The sequence below is a fragment of the Sander vitreus genome, chromosome 10, assembly GCF_031162955.1.
Source record: "Sander vitreus isolate 19-12246 chromosome 10, sanVit1, whole genome shotgun sequence".
Taxonomy (NCBI): domain Eukaryota; kingdom Metazoa; phylum Chordata; class Actinopteri; order Perciformes; family Percidae; genus Sander; species Sander vitreus.
The window spans coordinates 4,028,725-4,054,056 of record NC_135864.1 but is presented as its reverse complement, the minus strand read 5'-3'; the positions used below and the strand labels follow the sequence as shown (position 1 = coordinate 4,054,056).

Genomic DNA, 25,332 nt, shown 5'->3' with positions numbered 1-25,332 from the left:
GAGAAAGAGTGAAGTGAGCAAGTAAGCGAGCAAGGAGAGCGCTGAAACAGGAATAAAGCTGCGTACCACCGGGACTTCAACACACACTGCGCCATTCTGACGACTCCATATATCACTGTGCTCCGGGCCCCAGGAGCACTGTGTGTGTGTGTGTGTGTGTGTGTGTGTGTGTGTGTGTGTGTGTGTGTGTGTGGAGGATGGAGGGATATTGTAGTCTACGTTTAAAGCGAGAGCTACACAATGAAACAAACACCATCACTGCATCGAGAAAACCGTCCTCAGCCTCTGGAGCTATAAAATGGATTTTCTGGTTTGATAAAAAATAAATCCACTTATTTCAGTTGTTTCTGTTTCTAATCCACCCTTTGAGAGATAAGGGCAACACCACTGACTGTGGTCGTCAGTCTCAGCATCCAGAAGTATAACTTGATTGATGTGTTGCTCTGACAGGCTGTGGGGGTCAGACGCTCCGATGACATCTGAAAAATCTAATTTTTTCAGGACAGGGAAATGTCCCAGAGAAAAAATGGGTAATCAGGAAAATAAATGGGAGAAACCTCAGAAAGACAAACTGAGGAAGAATCCGTCATTCAGGCAATCCATGCTGCTGTCAAGTTCTCACTAAAAGCTAAAGATTACAACCTCATGGTGGCAATAGTGGTGAAACCAGGGGATCATCAGAGCCATAGGGATACATTGTCTGGAAACCATGAATGTCTTTACAAAGTTTTATGCCAACCCATCCAGAAGAAGTTTGAGATATTTTACAGGAAAAGTGAATAATTTTAACCCGCTGGTGGCGCTAAAGGAAAAGTCAGGGAATCACCAAAAGCATTGGGACTCATCCTCTGGGGACCATGCATGTGTCTACAAAATTGTGTCTCTAATTGATTATTATTTTAATCTGGACGAAAGTGGCTGACTGACCCGCATTTGCTGCATCTCAGGTTCTTAAATTACACCCCCTGTTTCTTCACTTGTGTCCCTTCCTCTTGCCTTAGTCCATCCCACCGAGGAAGCACGGGAGAGACGTGAGGAAATCACGCGAGGAGAGAGGAAACAAGGAAAGAGTTGTGAGATGTCCTTTTCTCTGAAGTGTCACTTGAATACATCAGCTGTATGGGCGGAGTTAGCAATGGCTTTCCGCTGCACGGCTTTCGGGAAGGCTGCTCTCGTGTACCCTCGCTCATAGTTCCTCATAGATCCCTCCTCCATCTTTCATCCTCGTAGACTGGCTCCGCCCTCCTATGTACGTCCGCTCAATTTTCATTTCCCTTCAGTACTACGTCTGGGTTTGCGGTATATTCTTGGGTTTTCTCCGGCCAAATATTTGGCGGTCCAATCAGTGAACATGACGTTGAGGCCGTGCGCTAGTTTGAGTTGTAGTTCCGTAATGGCGGTGGAGAAAGATGCGAGCGAAGCCATTCGGTCCGTTGTGGGAACACTGCCGAAATATCCAGAAGTTAAAGCCCGAGCAAGAACAATCTTTGCTGAGTTTTGTTGGTGGCCATGATGTCGTGGCCCTCCTCCACACGGGGTTCGGGAAGAGTTAGATTTTCCAGCTCGCAGATCCAATAGTTTTAAACTTCAACAGAGCATGGGTGGGGGTGTGGCCTTGACCAACTGCTACTTTGCTCGTTTGAAAGCCATGATGTCTCTCTCTCATGGGTGGGCCAAATTCTCTGGGTGGGCAAAGCAGAGAAAGGGGAGGTAACCTTTCTTCCACAACGATTCCAGATCGGCCCATTTGAGCTTTCATTTTCTCAAAGGCAGAGCAGGATACCCAGGGCTCGGTTTACACCTATCGCCATTTCTAGCCACTGGGGGACCATAGGCAGGCTGGGGGAACGCATATTAATGTTGAAAAACCTCATAAAGCGAAATTGTCATGCCATGGGACCTTTAACACTTGTCAATGGAGAGTGGCCAGACTGTACAAATGAAATGTACCAGAGTCTGGTAGGACCAGGCTAACATCCTTGCTCCTCGGAGCAGAAAAAAGAGCTTTGAGACGGCCTTCATGAAGGAGGGCCAGAACCACTTCCAGTTCAAGCAAGAAACGAGGAGCTTTTAAAGAAGAGAAGTGAGAGCCAGCTCCAAGCTCAAAGCATGACTAAACCCCTCATCAAAATGACCCCAGGGTGTTCTTATACATCTCTAAGTTTTGAAAAAGGCGTTTTATTCCTGTCAGATAAATTACATTTTGTTTTTGTAGACAACTGATACGCCAAGTAGAGCTGGGCAATATATCGATATTATATCTATATCGTGATATGAGACTAGATATCGACTTAGATTTTGGATATCGTAATATCGTAATATGGCATAAGTGTCTTTTTTCCTGGTTTTAAAGGCTGCATTATAGTAAAGTGATGTCATTTTCTGAACTTCCCAGACTAACTGTAACTGTTCTATTATTTGTCTTTACCCACTTAGTCATTATATCCACATTACTGATGATTATTTATCAAAAATCTCATTGTGTAAATATTTTAGTCAACACTACAATACCGTTGCCGTATCAATATCGAGGTATTTTGTCAAAAATATTGTGATATTTGATTTTCTCCATATCGCCCAGCCCTAACGCCAAGTGTGTGTTAGTGTGTATTAGGAAGGTTCCAAGGGTCTTGACCTCCGTGTCCACAATGGTTGCTGCGACCCTGGTGGATGAAAACATGATTCATGTGTTTTTACCGAGGTTGGAGTGGCGAGTGTGTCCTGGTTTATTGCAACATTCATGAATGCCATGGCTACTGAGATCATCTCTACACACACACACACACACACACACACACACACACACACACACACACACACACACACACATATATTACAGTTCAGTGTCACCATATCTGCTTTGTTGCTCTGTGAAGGTTGATGGTTCAATTAGATTAACACTAATGGATTTGCTGTGTAATGAATGAGTGTAAATTCCCCCCCCTCATTGCTCGCAAACAGGCATGACAGCAGCGCCGCGGCCGCGTTGTTATGCAAATGGCCGCGGCAGTGATGCTCTGTCTCTCAAATGAAATGTTTGAAATGGGAGACAAGCTCAATGAGGCGGAGACTTTTCTTAACACTCAGCGGGCAGAAGGCTTTTAATTTTTCAAAAGGAAATAAAAAAACGAAAACTGAATATCAGCGCTGCCGTCGTTTCAATTAAATCGTATTTTTCAGTACAAAAATTGCCCCAGCTGAAATGGAGCTGCAACGAGATGTGACATTTTTCCATTAGCCGCCCCAACCATCCCACACACACACACACACACACACACACACACACACACACACACACACACACACAAGTGGCGAATAAATAATATCAAAATCTACACGTCGAGCTGTGTTACAAAGCCGTGTTAAGAATAACTGAGCTTACCATTGTTGTTTCAGCGATGGACCCAAAACTGTTGATAAAAATGTTGCAGGTTACGTTTACTGGCGGACCTGCAGAGAGGGAAGAGAGAGGGAAAGAGAGGGAAAGAGACAGAGAAGTTAGATTTTATCTAAAAGTTTTCAACAACCTGCATGACATAAAAAAAAATTAAAACTTAATCAAGAGAAGAAACATTTGAGATAAGAGCACCAGAAACTCCAAACAAAGACTGTATTTTCTGCAGAGATGAGATTGTTGTTAATATTGACAGGAAGTGGTGGTAGTTTGACATCTAGTCTGATAATGAGGCTAAACTGACAGTTTGTTTTCACTTCATTAATCAGAGTGACATTGTGTGTGTGTGTGTGTGTGTGTGTGTGTGTGTGTGTGTGTGTGTGTGTGTGTGTGTGTGTGTGTGTGTGTGTGTGTGTTGGTTGTTTAGTGTGGGAGGGAAGGAGGGTTAGTTTGCTCGTTTACTCGGATCAGTTCATTTATTGTCAGTCGTGTCGATTGGAGAAATATGCCACTTTGGGGGGGCAACAAGCTGTAACACAACACTTACACACTTATACTGTACATTATCCACTTGTGTAGCAGTTAGGGTGAACATGTAAGCAAACAGTTGCCCAATTAGACATCCAGTGACACGAAACAACATTATCATCTCAGTGGAGTGTGTCCACCTGATGAATGTCTGTCCAATCTTTCTTCTTTGAGCTCTGGTTGGGTCTCCACCAACTCCACAGAAACATATGTAGCTCTTGAGTTCTTCCCCAGCTGACTTTATGTGTCTGCTGTTTGGTGCTGGGCAGGTAATGTACAGTGGGTTTCTCAGAAATTGTTACTAATAAAACAGAACCACAACTACATTTGCAGGCTGTAAAAACAGAACAATGAGCAGTTAAAATACTCCGTAGAGCTGAGGGGAATTGCTGAGCTTTTGATAATCCTCTCTTAGTTTGTCACAAGTGAGTGACTTGATCCACTCTTGATCTAAAAATACTGATTATGCAGCTTTAAAGTGCTCATATTATGCTTTTTGGCGTTTTCCCTTTCCTTTATTGTGTTATATATCTTTTTTTTTTCATGTAATAGGCTTCTAAAGTGAAAAAGCCCAAAGTCCACCCCAAAGGGACTTACCATCTCCAACAGAAAACACTGTTCACAAACTGCTCCAAACAGCTCTAATGTAGTCCAGCCTTTACTTCAGAGACAAACGTGGTCACTTTGTAACACACGTTATAATGCTCACCTAGCTGCTAGGGTGGCACGCCCTCATACTCTGCTTCTGACTGGCTAGTAGTCCTTACCTAGCTACTGTCAGGGCACGCCCTCATACTCTGCTTCTGACTGGCTAGTAGTCCTTACCTAGCTACTGTCAGGGCACGCCCTCATACTCTGCTTCTGACTGGCTAGTAGTCCTTACCTAGCTACTGTCAGGGCACGCCCTCATACTCTGCTTCTGACTGGCTAGTAGTCCTTACCTAGCTATTGCACATGTGCGACTCCCAACAAAGATGGAACAGAAGTGAGATGTCTCACTCTGTAGCTAAAACAGAGAGCTCAACACACAGGGTGAAAAGAGGAGCTGCAGCAATGTGCAGTACAACAAATATATGGTGTTTTTGAAAATTAAACCATGTAAACCTATTCTGATATAACCTCTAAATACAATTATGAACCTGAAAATGAGCATAATATGAGCACTTTAAGATATACATCTCATCCATGCTTGTTGCCTTTTTCGTGACCATTTTTCGGGCTCTGGCACGAGACGTTAACATCCCCTTTTTAATCCTGACTACAAAACTGTAAGTGGCTTAAAAAAAGAGCTGTAAATGAGCACAACACCAAACCATTTTGAATTGCTGAAAAAAAAATAGTTGCTGCGATACCAGGCTACTTGAAATCCTCACCTCTGGGCAGAGAAACAGGCTTCTGAAAATTCTGTGAAACAGATTCAAACATTCAAATGAACCATAAACCACCCCTCTGCACTTTACCTTTACACTAATTGTGTTGCATTCTTTTAGATCAATTTAACCTTTTTATCGTATGTCACGTTGTGTGTATGGGAACTGAACTGAGAAGGATTGTGGGTTTCAGTCCCCGTGTGTGACCGGATATCAGAGCAGCAGGGAAGACTACAGCTAAAGTGAGTTGATGACAGACTGCAGGAAGTAAAGAAAGTGAAAGAAAGTGTTCGGTGAGGTGGGTTCCAGCACAGGCTGTGCTAAAGAAACGAGTTGCTGCTCGGGACTTAAATACTCCGACAGTGTCCGACTGCAGCAAGTTAGGTCAAGAGTCACTGAGAAGGAAAACGTGTAAACATCTCATTACGACCTGAGAAAACTAGAAAATCAATTTCACATTTCACATCCCCTTTGAGACTTAAAAAGCGTCATTTGAAAGGAACGCATAATGACAAAAACAGTCCCCCTCACTCTCCTGTCAGAGATGAGACGAGGTTGTTTTTTTTCAAGGTTGTTTTCCAAGTGGGAGTAAATAGCATTCGGGCCTTTTGCAGCCGCTCCATCGATTTGCTGCATTACTAAGGTTGTACAAACACAAATGCGATTACTTGGCGGCAGGAGTGGAGTTGCACTGAGGAGCGCGGCTCTCATCTCCGTCAGGCAGTGGACATGATATTGGCTTTAAGTGCTAAATCACAGTCAGAGAACCCTTCTTATCTGAGGTAGTCGCTGCTGCTTTTGATGATGACAGAGAGTCAATGTACCCAGTAAACGGCTGATCTAAAATGTAGTCAAATACAAAACTGAATTAGAAAAGTGGCACTGTTACAAACTAATGCTTTACCATAACATAGCTCCTTTGCAATACAGCTCTGCACTTTTCATGCAGAGAAATGTATTAAAATGTGTAGAAAAAAAAGTGCCATTATATAGTCTTTGTCCATGAAATAATTAGATTGCTGCACACAAAATTATTGCAAAACGTTTGTAATGTGATTACTGTAATACTATTATATATAATCCACTCATCAGGCATTCATCAGATGATGTATTTAATACTGTGCTGAATTACAGAATGTAATTTTTTTAAGTCAAGGGGCTGCATGAGAGTCATATTCTCACGCACACACACACACACACACACACACACACACACACACACACACACACACACACACACACACACACACACACACACACACACACAGGTTGTGTTTAAAGTCCCTGGCTAAATTCAGTGTCTAATTCCACTTGCCGGCGGCTAGCTGTGGATGAAGGAAGGGGTCTGGATTATTTTGATGGCCAATTACTCTCCCTGTCACAGTCTGAGGACTGCTGGAGGCCGCTGGGGAGGAATATCATCTGAGAGTCATTCACACACACTCACGCACACAAGCACGCTACTGTGGTTAAGCCATAAGAGTCGAATCATAGGGTTGAAGATGCACGGTTAAGCGGGGGAAACAATTATTAAAGCTAGCCGGAGGCAACCGCTCCCTACGTGGCTTACATGTATAGCATCTAATTAGAACAAACTATAGATTACTCACAGGGCTGCGTGAGGAAAGCAGAGTGAAGTAAACAAACTTCCACATATTTAATCAACCAGGTTTGCTTCCAGTGCAGCAAATGAAACTGGCTGCAGACGAAATGAGTTTGTTCCACAGTAGCTAAAGAGAAATAACTGCATACCGTAGCTGACTGGGGAGATCGGGATACTTAAACTGCCAGGATTAGAGGTTCAATTACCTCAAGGGTGAAAGATAACCAGTGCTTAGACTAAGGGAACTATGGAAGTCTTATGGTGTAAAGCAGGGGTCTTCAACGTTTTTTAAGCCCAGGACACCTTATCTGAAACAGAGACGAAGCAGCAGGAGTGTAAAGTTGCATATTAAACTGGGCCTACAATAACGTGTGGGGTGGCCTAAAGCCTTTATATATACCTTTTTAGCACATAGGCTATTCAAATAATTGTCGACATGATTTCATAATGCATGTTTTAATGTTAAACATACATGTGGCACAGTGAATCCTTGTTAACTGTATCTGTGGGTGGCTACCTTAGTGACTACTTTACCTATAGGCCAGTAAGCCTATCAATATTTATTTTTTTTCCCCCAAATAAGCTGATTTATACTTGCAAATAATATGTTGGATTCATGTCATGGTAATGTTTTTAATGCAATACCTCTGAGGACCCCCGAGGGGTCCCGGACCCCCTGTTGTAGATCTCTGGTGTAAAGTCTTAAAGCACCAGCCAGTAAAGTGTGACACTATTGGGCTTCTCTTGACTTAATTCGATGCATGGAACTACAACCATGGTGGGTCGTGGATTACTGTTTGCACTCCTAACAAACCACACCACCATACATCAGCTGATACTCCCATTTTCAGTTGTGCTGATATTCGTGAGGTTCATTATTTTATGGTGACTTTCAACAACAATCACCCACATTCTGAAATATGACCATAAAATCTGGTTATAGAACATGATGAGAAAACGGGGGAGCAGTCGCAACTACTAGGGGTGTGCAAAAAAATCGATTCACATTCGAATCACGATTCAAAAATCGATTCATATTATTATTATTTTTTTTTTATTGTATGTCTACTGCAATCACATGGGAAAAGTAACTACATTTACATACTGTGAATCGTTTTTTAATCGAATCTCAAGCCTGAAAATCTGCTTTCTGTATTATGGATTTGTTGCCTTTCTATTTAGAGTTCATTGAAAAACACCTAGCATAACATACAGAAATTCCATAATTATTTTCCCACTTTTCTAACAAAAATGGAAATTAATGATCCCTTTGTTTGGCACTGCAGGAGTTGAAGCAAACTGGGTGTAAACGCACTTGAATAAATAGACTCTAGACGCTCCCCAGTAAATGATCCCCCCAGCCCCACCACCTGTCTGTATCTGTCTGATGTATACAGGCTCGACAAACCCCGTGAGCACAAGCTCTGATACGTCTGAGTACATCAGAGGGTTTATCCATAGACGGGCTGGTATTACATTTCCACTGTGTTCTTTTTCTCAGAATGGCTTTTCAGGCCTAACTCAAGTCCTCTGACACATTTCCTCTGCATCCTGGCTTTGTTCAAAATCCCTCCTTCAAAGTCCCCTCGCTCCGTGGCAGGAGGGGGGGGGGTATATATCGTAATTTGTCTTCTTTTGACGTCCCTTCGCAGCGCGTGACGCGGAAAACCTGAGGAGGAGGAGGAGGAGGGGGAGGAGGAGGAAGAGAAGGGAGAGGAGGAGGAGGAGTATATTCTTCTCCTTCTGCTTCGCTCCCTCTTTTCTGGCACAGCATTTCATTTAATAACCATCCAGAGAGGGAGAGAAGGAGAGAGAGAGGGAGAGAGAGCGAGAGAGAGAGCGAGAGAGAGAGAGCGAGAGAGAGAGAGTTTTCTATATAGCTTTCCAATAAAGACAGAAGACGTGGGTGCAGCAGAAAATGACAGAAAGGAGAAAGAAGCGACAGCTCATTAACTGTCATGGAGGGCAGGCTGGCAGTGTGACTCACCGGCGACTGTAGCTGCACGCTCATTTTTGCCTCAGTGTGTGTGTAACAAATGGCCTGAACCACACACGCACGTACACAAACACACACACACACACACACACACGCACACACACATCACATACGCACATCTGTACTTTTATGGATTACTTGTAAGTACACTTGATGACATAATGCTTTCCATAGCCTCTTGTCTGAAATGAAGGATTCTCAAATAAACCCATGTTGTAATCTATGCTGCTCTTAGTTTTTTTCTACGCTTATTGTTAATTCTTTGCAGTATGTTTGAGTATCTCTTATGAGTCTATTCTTATGTTGAACTGCCAGATTCACCACCCACAATCAGTAGTCGTTTCAAAACAGTGGGTCCTTGATTTGAGATAAAGTAGACTAAAGTAGACATCTCTAGTAGGCAACAGTTGATTTGCTGTGTTTCCACAAGCAAAATTTAAGCAAACGTTTTTTAAATGTAAAAAGAAGTGGGAATTAGGTGTGTTTTCATAGACTGGTTTGGAGCGAGTAAACTAGGCTACAGCGTAGTTTGGTCAGAAGTCGGTGCTGAAGGCCACACGTGGCTGTAATCTGCCAGTAATCACAGTAGAAGAATTAGAGCTTGCTAACTGGAAACAAAACAAGTCGCCTTTGCAATTTACCCAATCTATGGAAGAAAAATAGAGAGAGGTGATCAGGAATTTGGTTCAAGGCGTTTCCATATCCCGTTCATACCATCAACTCCTTTGCGCAATTAAGAACATTTTATCCAGTTTTGCAGTTTCCATCCAGCTTTTTTTAATGCGATACTTCAAATTTGTGCATGGGAATAGGTTTATGGAAACACAGCTATGTACTGTATCCACACATATACACAAACACACATAAGTGATAAAATGACAAACACATTCAAACAGCACATACATTAACCTATAGTGTAAATACAAACACACACACAGGACAAACACCTATAGGAGCAAATGAGCAAACATGCTCGATAAACAAATACACCAAATTACATCAAGACGCAAACACACACACACACACACAATAACAAATATAAAGTAAGCAATAAAACGGGCAAACACACACATACACACACACACACACACCACTTATTTCAGATTGTGCAGATATATATGCAGGTGCATTGGGGCGTGCATGGAACACACACTCGCATGTTAAACTCAAGAACACATACATGGCTTACACGCTGCACCGCACTCACTCAAAACCCACATTAACACTCATTAACATAAGTTTTTGCACGCATGCATACTGTCTGCACGCCTCATTGCTGTTAACCTTTTGTAGCTGATAACATTTTAATATGTCGTTCTACACAGTCCTTGTCCTCTGCATGCATCCAAGTTGGTCCCTGCTGGCCACCGTACAGCCAATCAACACAAAGCAAATCCATTGCCTGCATGATTAAATATCAAAATGTAGTTTAAACTGTTGTATAAGGAAGTAACTTAAAGGTAAGTAAATGGACTTTAACGACCCCAAAACTATAAACAGAACTGACTACTGTCATAAAACTGTATTGAAGGGTTTCATATTTTTTATGAAAAATGTATATGAATTATTTAGTCTATGCTGTGAATGTTCTTGTGAAATACAATTCTACTCTACCAGCCCATGGCATGTGAACTTCAAAGTAAAATTCACTGAATATACACGCATATACTCTCCCTCACTCAAACACACACACATACACACACACACACACACACACACGCTGAGTAGGCGTGATGAGGTGCGTCGGCACGAATAAATACCCCGCCTTCTTCAACTGAACTCCAATTTCATTAAAAACAAGTGACAACAGCAATAAAGCTGGATGAAACAAACGGCTCGGCCTCAGCACTTCTGCTAACTGCAGCCACTGCAGCCTCTTACTGAAGAAATGCTCTATACCTTCCCTGAGCTCTCGAATTTCTGTGTCACGCTCAAAACATAAGCTGTAGAAACAACTTGTGCAAGTCTGTGCACCACAAACAGGACAGCCGACTAAAATACTACTGTGGTCATCTTGGACCACAATATTCACAAAAATACTTGCAAGATCATGAAGGACAGACATTTATTGCAGAAATAATACATTTAAAGAATGATATGGGACATTTACTGTACGAATCACTGCACTATAAAAAATAATAATAATTGCTGAATTAAAATAGCCTAGTCCCATTGAAATATATTTCATGGAATATTGTAAAAAAAAAAATAAATAAGAAGGTACCATGTCCTCTTTTAAAAGAGAGAAACTATTTTGCTTGCTGGTATCGTTTCACCACATTGGTTCTCTGTAGAACCTTTGAGTTTTCAGAGTGTCTTGTTGCTGGTCATCAGCATCTACTTATGTTTCACCTCGGAGCCAAACTGACAGAGAGGTGGTTATCCAGGAAGTAGATAGGTCTAAACAGAGATGGAGTGAAGATGACAGCCTGATAAACCTGCCAGGGAAGTGCCTGTAATTGCTTTTTTAATGATTAATAGTTGGGCGGATTTTTATCCCCCCCAATCTTGGCAGACTTGAAGCGTTTTTGCCGGTGTCAACTTAACATCTCGTACTCGTTGTGATTTTTAAAATGACAGTGGATGCGGCGGCGAGCTGCCTGCCAAGGATGCGAAAATGTGGACACCAGACATGACATGGATCCGTACCTAGACTACTCAAATGACATTTTTAGCATTGCCAGAAAACTGGCAGCTATTGTTGGTTTGGTTATCTCCTCACTGCTCCAAGCTTAAGCTTTCCGTTCCCATTGGAGCCACTCTTACTACAAATGTATCCACTCATGACACTGGAAGGCGTTTTGGATTAAAGTGCGCACTAAACAGCAGGTTGCGCCACATCCACCAAATGCCATGTGTTAGGATGATATAGCAGGTGCATACAGGCTGCAGGGAGCACTGCTGATGCCAATGTAGTGGGGAATCTCAAATGCAGCAATGTCCAGTTGATACTTGAAGTCATTATGTCTAGTAAACAGACCCAGTAAGAACTGATGCAGTCTATGCGTTGCCTTTTTCATAGAGGCAACAACAGAGATGCGGCTTTACAGTTTGAAATAACAAAATTACGACCAACGTGTGTCTTTTCTCCCTCTATTTCAACTACAAAACAGTGCTGTTCTGCCGTTGACACATTCATTAGGACAAACAAGGAAGTAACAGCCCAATCACAACAATCTGTACATCCTGCGAGAGGGATCCCTCCTCAGCTGCTCTTTCTGAGGTTTCTTCCATTGTGTTCCCCTGTTAAAGGTTTGTTTGGAGAGTTTTTTTCTTATCTGAAGCGAGGGTGCTGTATGCTGTACAGATTGTAAAGCCCCCTGAGGCAAATTTGTAATATTGGGCTGTATATATAAAATCTACGGTAACACTTTACTTGAAGGTATCTACATAAGAGTGACACAACACTGTCATGAACACATGACACTGTCATGACATAGTCTAACAAAGGGTTAGGGTTAGGGTTAGAACTCTAACCCTAACCCTAACCATAACTTGTCATGACAAAAACCGAATGACATTTACTAAAAGAAGCGTTATGTCATGAACGTTTATGACTTGTTTGTAAAGTTTATGACACCTTCATGACAGTGTCATGTCACTCTTATGTAGATACCTTCAAGTAAAGTGTTACCAAATCTACTTGACCGACAAGTAGGACTCAGCCAACATCCCCGCAAACAAACACGTCATTTCCAATCTAACTGAAACAGGAAGGCAAGAGAGGGCATGATGCATCATTCTTGAAGAGAGTTAACTTTCCCTGTTCATCCTGAATGGACCAAGGCAACATTCAAGACTGTATTATTCAGAAATAAAAGACATTAGCAGAAAGCAGTGTGTTGTTCCGATTGTGCATCAAAAAGTTTCAAGCCATTTCACATTAGGCCTTGGCCCACAAAGCTTTGGGCTTCAACTTCAGAAAGTAGGGTTTGTTTACTTTTATGAAGACAATCTTTCCATAACCAAATAGGTTTTGTTTAGCAGTTACCTATCAGACCATACCCTGATCTGAAAAAAAGGTTTGAAATGTTCCGTCCTTCAGGCACGTGATTTCTGATTTGTTGCACAACTGAATTTGGCTGCAACATCCTCTGTCTCTCACTTTAGAGTTGTACGTATATATGACATATCATATGAATGCACCACAACAAAAAGATCCATCATTTCGGTCTTGGTTTCCAGTTGAGTCCTTGGCTTACAGACACCATCATCTAGTGCAGGCATGTCCAAAGTCCGGCCCGGGGGCCAATCATGGCCCGCAGCCAGATTTTATACGGCCCGCAGCCTCGGTTTGTGAAGGACAAGAGCAAGAGTCATATGTTGTACACTTAAATGTTAACAAATGTTGCACTAGTTCTAAAAAGTCATGTTAAAAATGAACATGAGGTTAAGATATTTATCAACTTCCAAGTTTAAGGTATTCCATACAGTTTGGTTATCTGACTACAGATGTCAAACTAAGGCAGAATTTTTTTTGTTATTTTAGATTTGTTCACATCTGAGTGGCGTTGATTTGGTTACATTGCCGTTTAAAAAATTTTTATAATTGTGACACTGAAAATAAAAATTGTTGTATGTAACTTTTATTGTTGAAGGGACCATTGGCCCCCGGGCATTTTCACATTATCAAATCTTGCACTCATTCAAAAAAGTTTGGACACCCCTGATCTAGTGAGACTCAGAGGTCTCTGCAGCATCAATCCGGGACTCTGTGCAGCCATGCCTAAGCCTCTGGTGGTGGCTTGATCCCCATCTGCCAACAATGACTCAGCCAACAATAGCCGGACTTCCTCACGAACAGAACTAGTCTGTAACGCTGCAGCGCTGAGAGCTGTCACAGCTCACTTCATGCTGAGGCGTCTGAGCTGTGCGTGTGTGAGGAGCAGATTTAAGTTTTGATGAGCTCAGAAAGTCAAACTGCCAGATGTTGTTGGTGGAAGGGGGAAGTTAATCTTTTAGACAAGTGTATTTTGGACTCTCGGAGTACCTCGGACGTTTGAATAAGAATAAAGATTTATGTGCACAGTATTTCATTGTGTCAAACAAATATAAGTGTGTCTCAATTGTAGTAACTTTTGCAATGTCACAGCACTTTGTATCTTTCATAAAAACACAATCAGATATCATAGAACTACTTTAGATAGATTAACGGCTGTTGTCATTTTGTTCATGACAATTTTGATAATTTAATGCTTCGAAGAATTAGGTTTTGTTGAGGAACGGCATAGAAAAAAAATCATAAACCTTTGGTATTTGAAGAAACCACAAAACACATGGTGGTCAACGGAAGACCACCGCTGTTCTTCGCATGTGTTATCTATCGGCGATGCCTAAAAGCTCACAATTTGGAGATACACTTTTCAAAATGCCTTCTACGGTGTTTCCACACTTGCAATTTCAAAGTATTCACCCAAGAAAAGGTCAAATTAACTCAAAATCAGACCAAGAAATCATATCTGAGTCGGAATGATGAGTTCTGAAATTGTATCAAACTGTGGTGTGACTGCAGTCCGTCAGAATGCAGTCCATACTCCTACCAAAAAGAACATTGGTACGTTCATGTTGTCACACCCCAAATAGTAGCATTGCTGGCAAAAAAAAAGATACTTTCGCAACTGTCTGAACACACACTGGCGGGTCTATTGTAATATGAGATTCAGAAAAAAGGCCACCCACACACCTCATGCTTTTACAAGAAGAAAGATTATAGGTGGTACAGCCGGTATGCTCCATTATCAGCCCTTAGGAGGGTTGTAAAACAGGTATCGGGAGGATTGTCTTGGCCCTGCTCTAGGCTTTATTTAACTCTCCTCTCCTGATGCCCAATTTGCACTCCTGTAAGTGACACCTCAGCGCAGCAGCGGCGAGGCCAAATTGTATTCACAGCCACAAACAAAGCAAAGGGAGAAGAAAAGTCGCTGGCTACAAAATATATGACTAATGTTCTAAATTACGCAGGATCGCCTCTTTTTGCAATTGAGCTGCCTTCAGCAAAAAATACTACAATGGCTGCGGGACACTAAATATTTATAGGGAGTCGTCTGTGAGGCTATATGGTCCGGGGAAAGCAGTTTTACTTTTTATTGAACTAATATATATTCCCCACACATGCTCATGGAAGTTGAGGAACAAGGCTCATTTTACAAGAAGGACTGAGGGCGAGAGAGTCTGACAGAGAGAGAAAGAAACGAGAGAGGAGAAGCAGAGGGTTGTTTTTTCTTTCCCCATTGCTGTTTTCCTTCCATTATGTCCGGACACGACGGCTGAGGAGGTGATCATGTTGGTCTTATCCTCCATGCATAAACATCAGAGCTGGAATGCCAGCGAGAGAAATGATAAAAGGGTTTCCCTGGGAACTTTAAAGAGTCATAAATCTCCTGCCTCGATAGTGAAACAGTGAAATAATGAACATTTTATCAAACGCTCAGAGCTTTATATTCCTGGAAAGTTACTCAGCTCAACTTCTAAAAAAAAAAAGTTTGCTAAAAGTCATAAAACAGATCCTGTTCAAGAAGAAAAAGGCCTTCAAAGGCTCTTTGGCCACAAATGCAGAGTGTTTGCAGGTCTATTCTGGCATATTTTATGTAAATGGAACTTTATTTTCACTGGAACATGAAAACATCTGGTTCTGTAATGGTCAAAGGTTTAAGGACACCCAACCACTAGTTGAACATCTCATTATAAAGCCACAGGCATTCATTTTCTGCTCTAACAGAGCTTCCCTCTTCTGGTTTCAGCCTTTCCACCATGTTAAAACCTGGCTGCAGGGATTTGCTCCCATTCAGCCACAAGAGCCTTAGCGAGGTCCAAACACAGATGCTGGGTGATGACTTCTGGCTCACAGTCGGCGTTTGAGTTCATCCCAAAGTATTTGGATTGGGTTGAGGTCAGGGATCTGGGCAGGACAAATTTGAGGTTAGGGCCATTTCCGAATAGCATACTCATTAATTTGGCTGCTGCGTGTTGATTAAGAAACACTTTTTTATATACTATACTCAAATTAACAAACTTTCCAGGGTGTTCCCTGACTTTCTGTACATGCCCTACAAGCAGGAATACAGGCAGACAAAAAGAGGGAGAGTAACTTTGAGTCTGCTACGGCTACTGCTGTTTTATTCAATGTCTTTCCTATATTAGATCCAGACACGACAACGGAGGAGGAGATAAACACGAAGGCTGTGAAACGCCGGGGGGAAAGAAAATGCTCGAAAGCTGGGGAACATTAAAGTGCTGTCCGTCTCCTGACTATAAAACGCTATTGAAACAAGACTTGTTTTTACTCCTCTTCTCTTCCTTGTGTCTACTGTCTCTAAAGCCATATCCAACACCTGAAAAAAAAAACCTGTCTGCATCGCAGTCTTATTTGTTTCTGCCTTTATTCCCATGCAGATGCCGTAGCCCTTTTACTGTGCCGCAATCCGTCTTCCTTTACACAGACAGCTCTCATTATTCTCCCACATATAAAAGCGTATACCTGGCTCCTCCTATAGAACAGTAAACCCTTTTGGCTTCACGCGAGGAGGTAAACAGTGCGGTTGATCAGTGGCGGGGGGAAAAAACACTTCCTGTCACATTTTAATTGGAGTGGTGAGATGAGGAATAGTGGTTTCTCCTGCTGACATATTCAACTATCCATCAACGCCTCTTCATGGAGTGAACTTTGGGGAAAAACTTCATTTTCCTCCCCAGCGAGGGAGCAGAAATGCCATTATGATATGTTTTACTCTTCCTCCTCCCCTTCCTTCATCTCTCATTCGCCTTCTTCATAAATCTATTTCTTCCTCTTTTGCTTTTTTCCCCCCTTTCTCTTCCTGTCTCATTGCCCCTCTGCTCTTGCTTCCTCTCTCAGTCGTATTCTCTCTTTTAGCCACAGGGTGTTCAAGTTTCATTATCAGATGAAATGTATTCAGAGTGGGAGGCAGGAGAGGATGGCGAGATGGATGGATGCATGGCAGCCTGGTCAGAAATCACCTGAGGCTGTGTGAATGTGTGTGTGTGTGTGTGTGTGTGTCTATGCATATTTACTCAAAATTATGCCTGCAAGCATTTTCAGTTTTTCCATGTGACGTTATGTGTACCCTGTATGTTTGCAGTGAGAATAATTGTGTGTGCCCGTGTGTGTGTGTGTGTGTGTATGTGCGTGTGCGTGTTTGTTTGTGAGTTTGCCTGTCAGCATGTGTTTGCATGTGTACATGTCCTCTCTTTCATACCCTCTCTGTTTATACATATTGCCCTAACACACACACACACACACACACAGTCTCATCTAGGCATTAATCCTGGGCCAGAGCACCCTGAAAGACAGCCATCCATCCATCCATCCATCCATCCATCCATCCATCTATCTATCTATCTATCTATCTATCTATCTATCTATCTATCTATCTATCTATCTATCTATCTATCTATCTATCTATCTATCTATCTATCTATCTATCTATCTATCTGGGTGGGTGGTGATGGCATGACACGTGCCTTTGGTGTGGGAGATCTGGGTTCAATTCCCACTGTGATACATCAACCAATGTGTCCCTGAGCAATACACTTAACCCATAGTTGCTCCAGAGATGTGTGGCCTCTGACAAATGTAGTAATTGTAAGTTGCTTTGGATAAAAGCGTCAGCTAAATGACATATAATATCTATCTATCTATCTATCTATCTATCTATTACATCATACTTAGTAACACAGCGTGAGTGCCAGAAAGGAGGCTTCACTGCTTTTTGCATTGAAGGTCTTAGGGAGCATTTTAGGGCTCGTGAAAAATATCTCGTATAAAAAATGGGGCGACCTCTAGCTCACCCAGTAAGAGCATGCGCCCCATGTAGGCTGAGTCCTTTGCAGCGGCCTGGGTTCGAGTCCGGCCTGCGGCACTTTGCTGCGCATCATCCCCCATCTCTCTCCCACCTTTCCTGTCTATCCACTGTCACTATCAAATAAAGGGAAAGAAATCCTAAAAGTAACAGGTCACTTTCCTGAAGAAAGCATATTGCCACATGACAGTGAACTAAGCCTGCAGTGAATTAGTAAGCAGAGTTCCTGGACCTTCCAGGCCAGGATTTGACTGACGGGCGGACATGACAGCCTGGCAGCTGCTTGACTGCAGAGGGACAGAAATCAATAGCAGGTCTACGGCTGCAACACATCGACGGAGACGAGGTGACTGGAGCTTTATTCCACTAGATTACTGAAAGGTAGTGATGCTGCAAAGAGTGTGTGGGAGTGTGTGTGTGTGAGAGAGCGAAAGATAAAACTAAAAGTAATGTGAGCAGTGTGGCGTTAGTATTGGCACGGTACACACGGGTGTGTTTTTGTGTGTGAACATAAGCGTATGTGTTTGCTTGATCCTTCCTCTTTTGTTTGTATGCCTGACCATGTGTTTGTGCAGATGGACTGTTTGTTATTTGTGTGCATGTGTGTCCGTGCGTGTGCGTTTGTGTGTGTGTGCGTGCGTGTGTGTGAGAGATGGTCATCTGCTCAATGAATCAGTGTGACGTGATGCTCCGCTGTTAGCTCAATGCTTTTAATCATCTTGAGAGGAAGGTATGTGAGATTAGTGTAGTAACACACACACACACGCAAACACACACACACACACACACTCCGCCCCCTCACCTTATCCCTCAAACGCTTGCATGCACTCCTCCTCAGCCTCACTGATAAAACAGGTCAATTCGATATTATCCCCTTATAACCCTTTTTACGTTTTAGATAAAGTGGAAATAAAAGGTTTTATAATTTAAATACGGTTTCAGCATTGTAGCGCTCAGAATACCATTCAGAAATCTTTTCAATTCATTTAGTGTGTTGTCACGACTATGAAATGAGAGGGTATAATAAACGGACGGGTGGATTTTCAATTTGAACTTTCTTCAATTTCATTCGACAGCTGACACACTTCCCTGAGCCTTTATATTAAACACAATTCTCATTTTGGATTAAAAAGTTGAATCAACACTCCCTGCAATACAGCACACTTTTTTAATTAGAGAACCTGCTCTGCTCTTTTACTCTAAGAACTACAGAAAGACCGAGATGACTCCACACACTGATTTATGTTTTCTTCAACAAACACTTCATGCAGTATTTACACTTTTTCAAATTAGTTTTCATTTATGACACTAAATCCCCCATGTTCAGTAGCCGGTTTAGTTTCTTATCAATCGATACGGTAACAAATGCAAAAATCTAAAGCCATATCATGTCTCTGTAGTTCACTGTAATATGACATCCATGCAAATCAAGTGCCTTTGATAGAGGAGAGTTATTCTTTAAATGCTTTAAAAAAATATACAAACTTGCTAGAGCCTTTGAAACCGTCCTCTTGGAGACTGTGAATTGTTGCCTCGGCGGGGGGGGGGGGTTTAGCTCCCACAAAAGATACCTGATCGCGAAAAACTGATAAAAAAATATTAGCATTTCTAAAGCGGCAAGAAATACTGTACATCAAATCAATTAAAACCAAATGTGCACACTCAGCTCAGCAGCCTCTCTCTCAGCATTTCTGCGGTGCATTAAATCTGAGTATCCCCTCTATCAGCATGCAGTGAAGACTTTACTGCCCTTCCCGATCACACACCTACGTGTAGCAGGTTTCTCCTTCACAGAAGTGTGTGATTGCCACATCAGAGACCGGGGCTTGCATCCCGTCTCCTACCAACTGTCAACACCGGTTTCTTTTAAGCACGAAAACAATATTTTTCCACCCTTAACCATGTCGTTTTTCTTGTCTAAACTTAACCCCACTGGAACTATACATCAGACAACATTCGTATCAGGCATTTCTGGAGGGCATTGACAAATGACTTGTTTTGTCGTGTAGGTCTGAGGATTTTGCTGGAGTTTCTTTAGTCGAGGGAAACCCTGTAATCACACCCAAGTGTTTCCTTTCTAAGGCGCCGTGCAGTCCCCTTATACTCTTTGAAATAGGCCATTTGGATGGGCATTAAACTGTGTGTGTGTGTGGGGGGGGGGGGGGGGGTATTCTGCTTCACAATCAGCAAAACCACCCTATGTGCTCCAGCCTGCAGTAATCATTTTGCAGTGTTAGCTTTCTGCACCACTGTGCAATCACATTATAAAGGTGTCCTCCATGAGACAGGCCACTTGGATAAGCATAAATCTACATAGCAGCAGATCTTTTTTTATTTTATTTTTTTTGCTCTCAATAAAATAAAAAAAATAAAAAATAGTAAAGTAACCGCAATATGCTCCAACCTGCAGTTGTCACATTAAAGTGTCACCTCTCGAAAAAGCACTATGCAATCATATTACAAAGCCGTCCTCCACTTGGATAAGCATAAATCTACAGAGACGGACTGAATCCTCGGGCCTCTTGCACGGCACAGAGGGGAGAAGGAGAGCCCGGAATCTGTTCCGAGGACACAGATCCCATTGGCCTAACATTAATCTGCATATAAAGCGCCGGTGCAAAGGAGGTGACTTGTGGGTAATAGGTGCTGAACATCCCACAACAGAAGGGGCAGAGCAGAGCCTCTAATCAGGAAGAGCGGCTGCTGCCCACGGCGGCCGCGACCAGGCTTCAGGCCCTGACCTGCTGACTGGATTCTGCTGAACACGCTGGAAGAGAAATCTCCTCCCCCCCCCTCCTCCCTCCCCGCTCTCTCTCTCTCTGTGTCCTCGTTCCTATCTTTTTCTCTCTTCTCGTCTTCCTCCTACGTGTCCTCCTCGATGACGGCTTTCTCTCGCTGTCGAGTATGTGCTCTGCTTTAGGTCTCGTACGTTTCTTCTGCCTTCATTCTCTTTGTTTTGTTTCCTGTCGTCATCTACTCTTTTTTTTTTTTTTCTTTCCTTATTGTTCTCATTTTCCCTTTGCTCTCGCTTGTTTTCGTTCCGTCCTACCTTCTCATCTTACTGTCCTTTCTTTAACATTCTTGTCTATTATTTTCATTTGCTTGTCCCTATCTTTCCCTTGATGTCCTCCCCTGCCCATGACTGTCCTTTAATTGAGTTTGTTTTATTATTTTCGTCCATTCCCTACATGATTTAATTTTCTTCATAACCCTTTGCTTTGGTAGAGTGTCCTTTTCCTCCCATTTGCCTGTCCTGTCCTTAGCTTTCGCAGTCTCCCATCACCCCGTTTCTCCTCTTGCGTATGACATCTTTCCTCTCTTCCTTCGACATTAACCTAATCTTTTCCCCTTCATGCCTCCTCTGCTGTCCTCCCCTCTTCTAAAATTGACATTTCCACCAACGTTTTCAAAAGCCGACTGGCTCTGCAGATTAAAGAGATGAGCCTGCACGCCAGTAAAAAAATGTAAAATTAGCCGTACCATATGTGATAATAAAGAGCAAGGTGTGCCAGTCGATAACCATCATCGCAAGTAAAAGCTTCGAAGATCTTAAGTGACGCACTAGAGGGAAATAAAATACTCTTTTATTGCCTGCTGTGCAAAGTGAGAACCATGATCAGAACAAATCAATGAGATTTAATCTCCAGCATGCCAAATCCTTTCTGATAAGTTGGTAGTTGTCAATAGAGAACTTTCAGGTGATTTAGCACCACATCTGACAGCCATATTGGAGGGCAAATTCAGTTTGTTACTGCATATCATTTTATCAGTGCTGGTTACCTCCGCCAAGGACTCCCCCCCCCGGTTCGGTTCGTTAGTTTGTCAGCAGGATTACAGAAAAACTACTGGCCTGATTATCCATAGATTTTGAAGCAGATCTGAATCACGGGGTGGATAGACAAATATTTTTTTTACTTTCCTTTTGTAGTTTATGTTTGGGTATAGACAATGACAGATTAGTGCTGTCAAACGATTAAAATATTTAATCGTGATTAATCGTATTAATGTCATAGTTAATTAAGTCACAATTAATCGCAATTAATCGCGCATTTTTATCTATTCTAAATGTCCCTAGATTCATTTTTGTCCAATTATTTTTTCTCAGTTTAATGCTCTTATCAACATGGAAAAGTGGATCGGCGTGCTTTGTGCTTTTGTCGCCTGGCGTTGACGAGGGGGCGGAGAATTTGCATCAGCTGTGTGCTTGGCCATCAAGTGGTATTTCAGACTGGACGTGCTGCGATGATAGCTCAGTTCACAACGACAAAACACACAGAACCAATGGAACCATTTGTCAACTTTTTAAAAGTAGCCTAAACTTTCCATTCAGAATCTTATTCATCCATTTCTGCGTCTCGCGCTCGCCATCCACTCAAAATGTAACGTTAGCATACTACTCTTTTCCCGGCTCGCAAGCCCAAACAAGTGTGTGCGGCGTGCCTGTTGTTTTGTTTCCGGTCTAGCTAGATCCGGTGTGGTGTTGTAGTTTTACTTTACTAATTGTTGCAACAGCATGTGAAAAAAACTACAAAGTTTGCTATGCCAAAAAGAACGTTAATCTCGCAAAACATTTACGCCATTAAAATGGGTTTGCGTTAACGCCGTTAATAACGCGTTTAACTGACAGCACTATGACAGATACTAACGGTTCTTTTTTATCACCCAGTTTATGGTTAGCATGCAAACTAGCGCTAGCATAGTAATATTAATAGCGTTTTTTCCCCCCTCTTTGCTGAATTAGCCTCCTGGATACTTAACTAGCTAACAGTCTTCTTGTGATAAGCTGAGCTGATTTGAATTATGCTTCAAATCTGGGTGTTTTGAAGAGAGTAAGAAACTGTGCAAACTTTTCATTTAAAAAGAGAATTTGCTTTTCTGCACTGTTAACCTTTGATGTGAATTTACAGCTAAAATCTCACAGTATCTTACTGTTTTAATGTTATACAGGATCATACTGTAAATGGCAATGCATTCTGGGAGAAAATAGTAATAATATTACAGCACTATCTGCGAATGTTACAGATTACAGGTATTTACTGTTAATACCAATGCATCTTGGGAAAATAAAGGAAAAGGCAGGAATTACACTGCAGCCAGTATATTACTGTAAATTCAAATAACACAGTAAGAAACAGTTTGTTTATTTACAGTAAAATACCTTAAAATTTAAAAACAGTATGCTTACTGTAAATAAACAGTAGTTTACTGGCGGAGCTGCTGCCAGTATGTTACTTTGACTGTTTTAAATCCGTATGACTCCAACAACTGGAGAATTGCTTCTAACCCTTTATGGCTAGTCTGGCTAACCGGATGTACAGTGCTGGGATAAAGCCTGACATCATGCGGTGTCAGGCCCATTCCGCTATCTCCACCATCTATTTTGAAAGGGCACCGATGCTGCATCGGGGGCCTAGGGCCGCCCAAGAGAGTTGTAATTGGTTCAAAGAAGTACAAACAAGCCAGAGCGTTTATCCCAGAATGACGGTGTAGCCATAGTCTGGCTATGCGAGACTAATACTGTATGACATACTTTTTGTTAAGAAAATCGAGGGCATCAATGGCTGATCCAACATTTCAACTACAAAAAAGTACTTAATCATAGTAGGTGTGCATGTTGACTAGTTTCAAAGTCTAGCCATAGTTTGATATTCCCTTCCTCTCTAACACATATCTTAGCTTCTTAAGCTGTAATTCTCTTCTGCTATTTGAACATTAAAATGAGAAACTATTTCTTATTAGCTCTGTATTTCATTTTCCATCTGCAGAGCCAGTGGGTAAGTTATGCATCGCAGCAGCCTGGGGGCAGACGGGCTGCTGCCTGCCAATATAAAACATTGTCTCCTATGAAGCTGACAGTATTGGCCAGTAGAATAAGCTCAGGAGGTAATTGGGGTCTTCAGTGTGCAAACCAGCGGAGTTTCTCACAATGGCATTAGTCACCCAGAGTAATCAGACACAAAAGGATCATATCTGTAGGACTGCGGATAAAGACGCTGCTGAAGTTGAATTTTTGTTTTAATCTTCTTAAGACGGGGCGGCCCGAGTCCACTTTTTGAGCACTGGGACCTCTAGTGTTTTCTCACCATTGTTGCTATAATTACTAAGGAATATTCTGTTGCCAAGAAAACATTGAAATATGCTTCCATAAACTTTATCTGGCAGCCTTGCCCAAAAAGGATTTCCCAGTGCATCACCTCTGCTGTTTGCTCCACCTCCCAGCAGTAATTGTCTGGAAAATTCTGCAGCACAAATGGCAGAATGAACCACAGTATGTAGATGAGTGTGTACAGTATGTGTGCCTGGAGTGTGTACGTGGGGGTTCTACCATGGCTTCCTGTCTGTGCATGTAAATTAGGGCCACATACAAGTTAGTTACAACTGACTGGAGTCACTGTGTAAAGGGGCATGCTGTGCTATGAGCGTTAGCATGTTAAGCTAACGAGACAAATGGGCTGAAAGAGATTCCTCAACACGTTTCAACACAGAACAAATCGAGAGCAGTATAATGGAGCTATATCTGTACGGGACTATAATACTGTACTCTACTGTATATTATACTATTCTGTAGGGATGTATCGATGCGTCGTGAATCGGTTAAAAATTGATATAAATGTGTAAAGAATACAACCGGTTGAGATAAAAAAAAGTCGCAATGCAATTTTTAACTGGGATAGGGCGTAATTTACTTTTGATTTCACATCTTTGACTTCAGACTTCACTACGTGTTCTTAGTTTATTTTAATAGATTTAGAAGTTATTTTGATGTGGGGTTTTAATAATCTATTTTTGTTGTTTTGCACAGTTTATATGAATAAAGGAATATTTTTCAGTCATTTGTCTGCAGTTCATTCTGTTAAAATAAATCGTGACAAAATCGTATCGTCAACATAAAATCGTATCGAATCATATGGTGAGTGCATCATTACATCCCTAGATACAATACAACAACACTACAGACATTTTACTACACACTAAAGTAAAAATGAACAATCTACTTCAGCATTTCATTTACTCCTGCTAAAATGAAATTGAAACATTTTTTTAAAAAACAGTTTGTAATCAAAACGCTGTATAACGGCTTGTGTAACACACAACACACAGTCTCAGGCAGATGTATGTCTTTCTTGTCATTTGTTACACTCACCCGTGACCCACTACAGTGCACCATTATTTGGCACCCAGTAGGGACTTTGTTCAGGGAGTTGTCCCATGCTATAGCTACTACAGTGTCATATATGCATACAGTACAGTATACCTACACATCAGCAAGTCAAGTGCAAAAAGGCTTGTTGCAAAGCTAAATAATAAAGTTTTCTGACCAGCAGAATGATGTTGAGATTACACACAAGCCAAGTTAAAAAAAAAAAAGAGCTGTGTGTCTACAGAGACAGAAAAGGCCTCGTTTTGCCAGAGAGAACTGATAAAACAGACGAAACAGGCCTGGGATAAACAGCTTAATATTTGCTGTTTTGGAGGAATTAACTGTTGTCATGCTTTCCAACAGGTGATTGTCACTAATGAAACAATAATGTGTGGCATTAAGGGAGAAAAACATATCGGTGTCAACATAATTCATTATTAAGTAAAGCTTGAGTTATTGCTGATGCTTGACAAATACTTTTTGG

General features: G+C 41.8%; 1 protein-coding gene across 1 annotated transcript in view; it reads right to left on the bottom strand.

The window, feature by feature from the left end:
• The window catches only part of glra1 (glycine receptor, alpha 1), a 100,330-nt gene that overhangs the window by 59,140 nt on the left and 15,858 nt on the right, over positions 1 to 25,332 (bottom strand). The window contains exon 5 of the mRNA XM_078261398.1: positions 3,383 to 3,450. Within this exon, the coding sequence (XP_078117524.1) occupies positions 3,383 to 3,450 (68 nt within the window). The remainder of the gene's footprint in view (positions 1 to 3,382; positions 3,451 to 25,332) is intronic.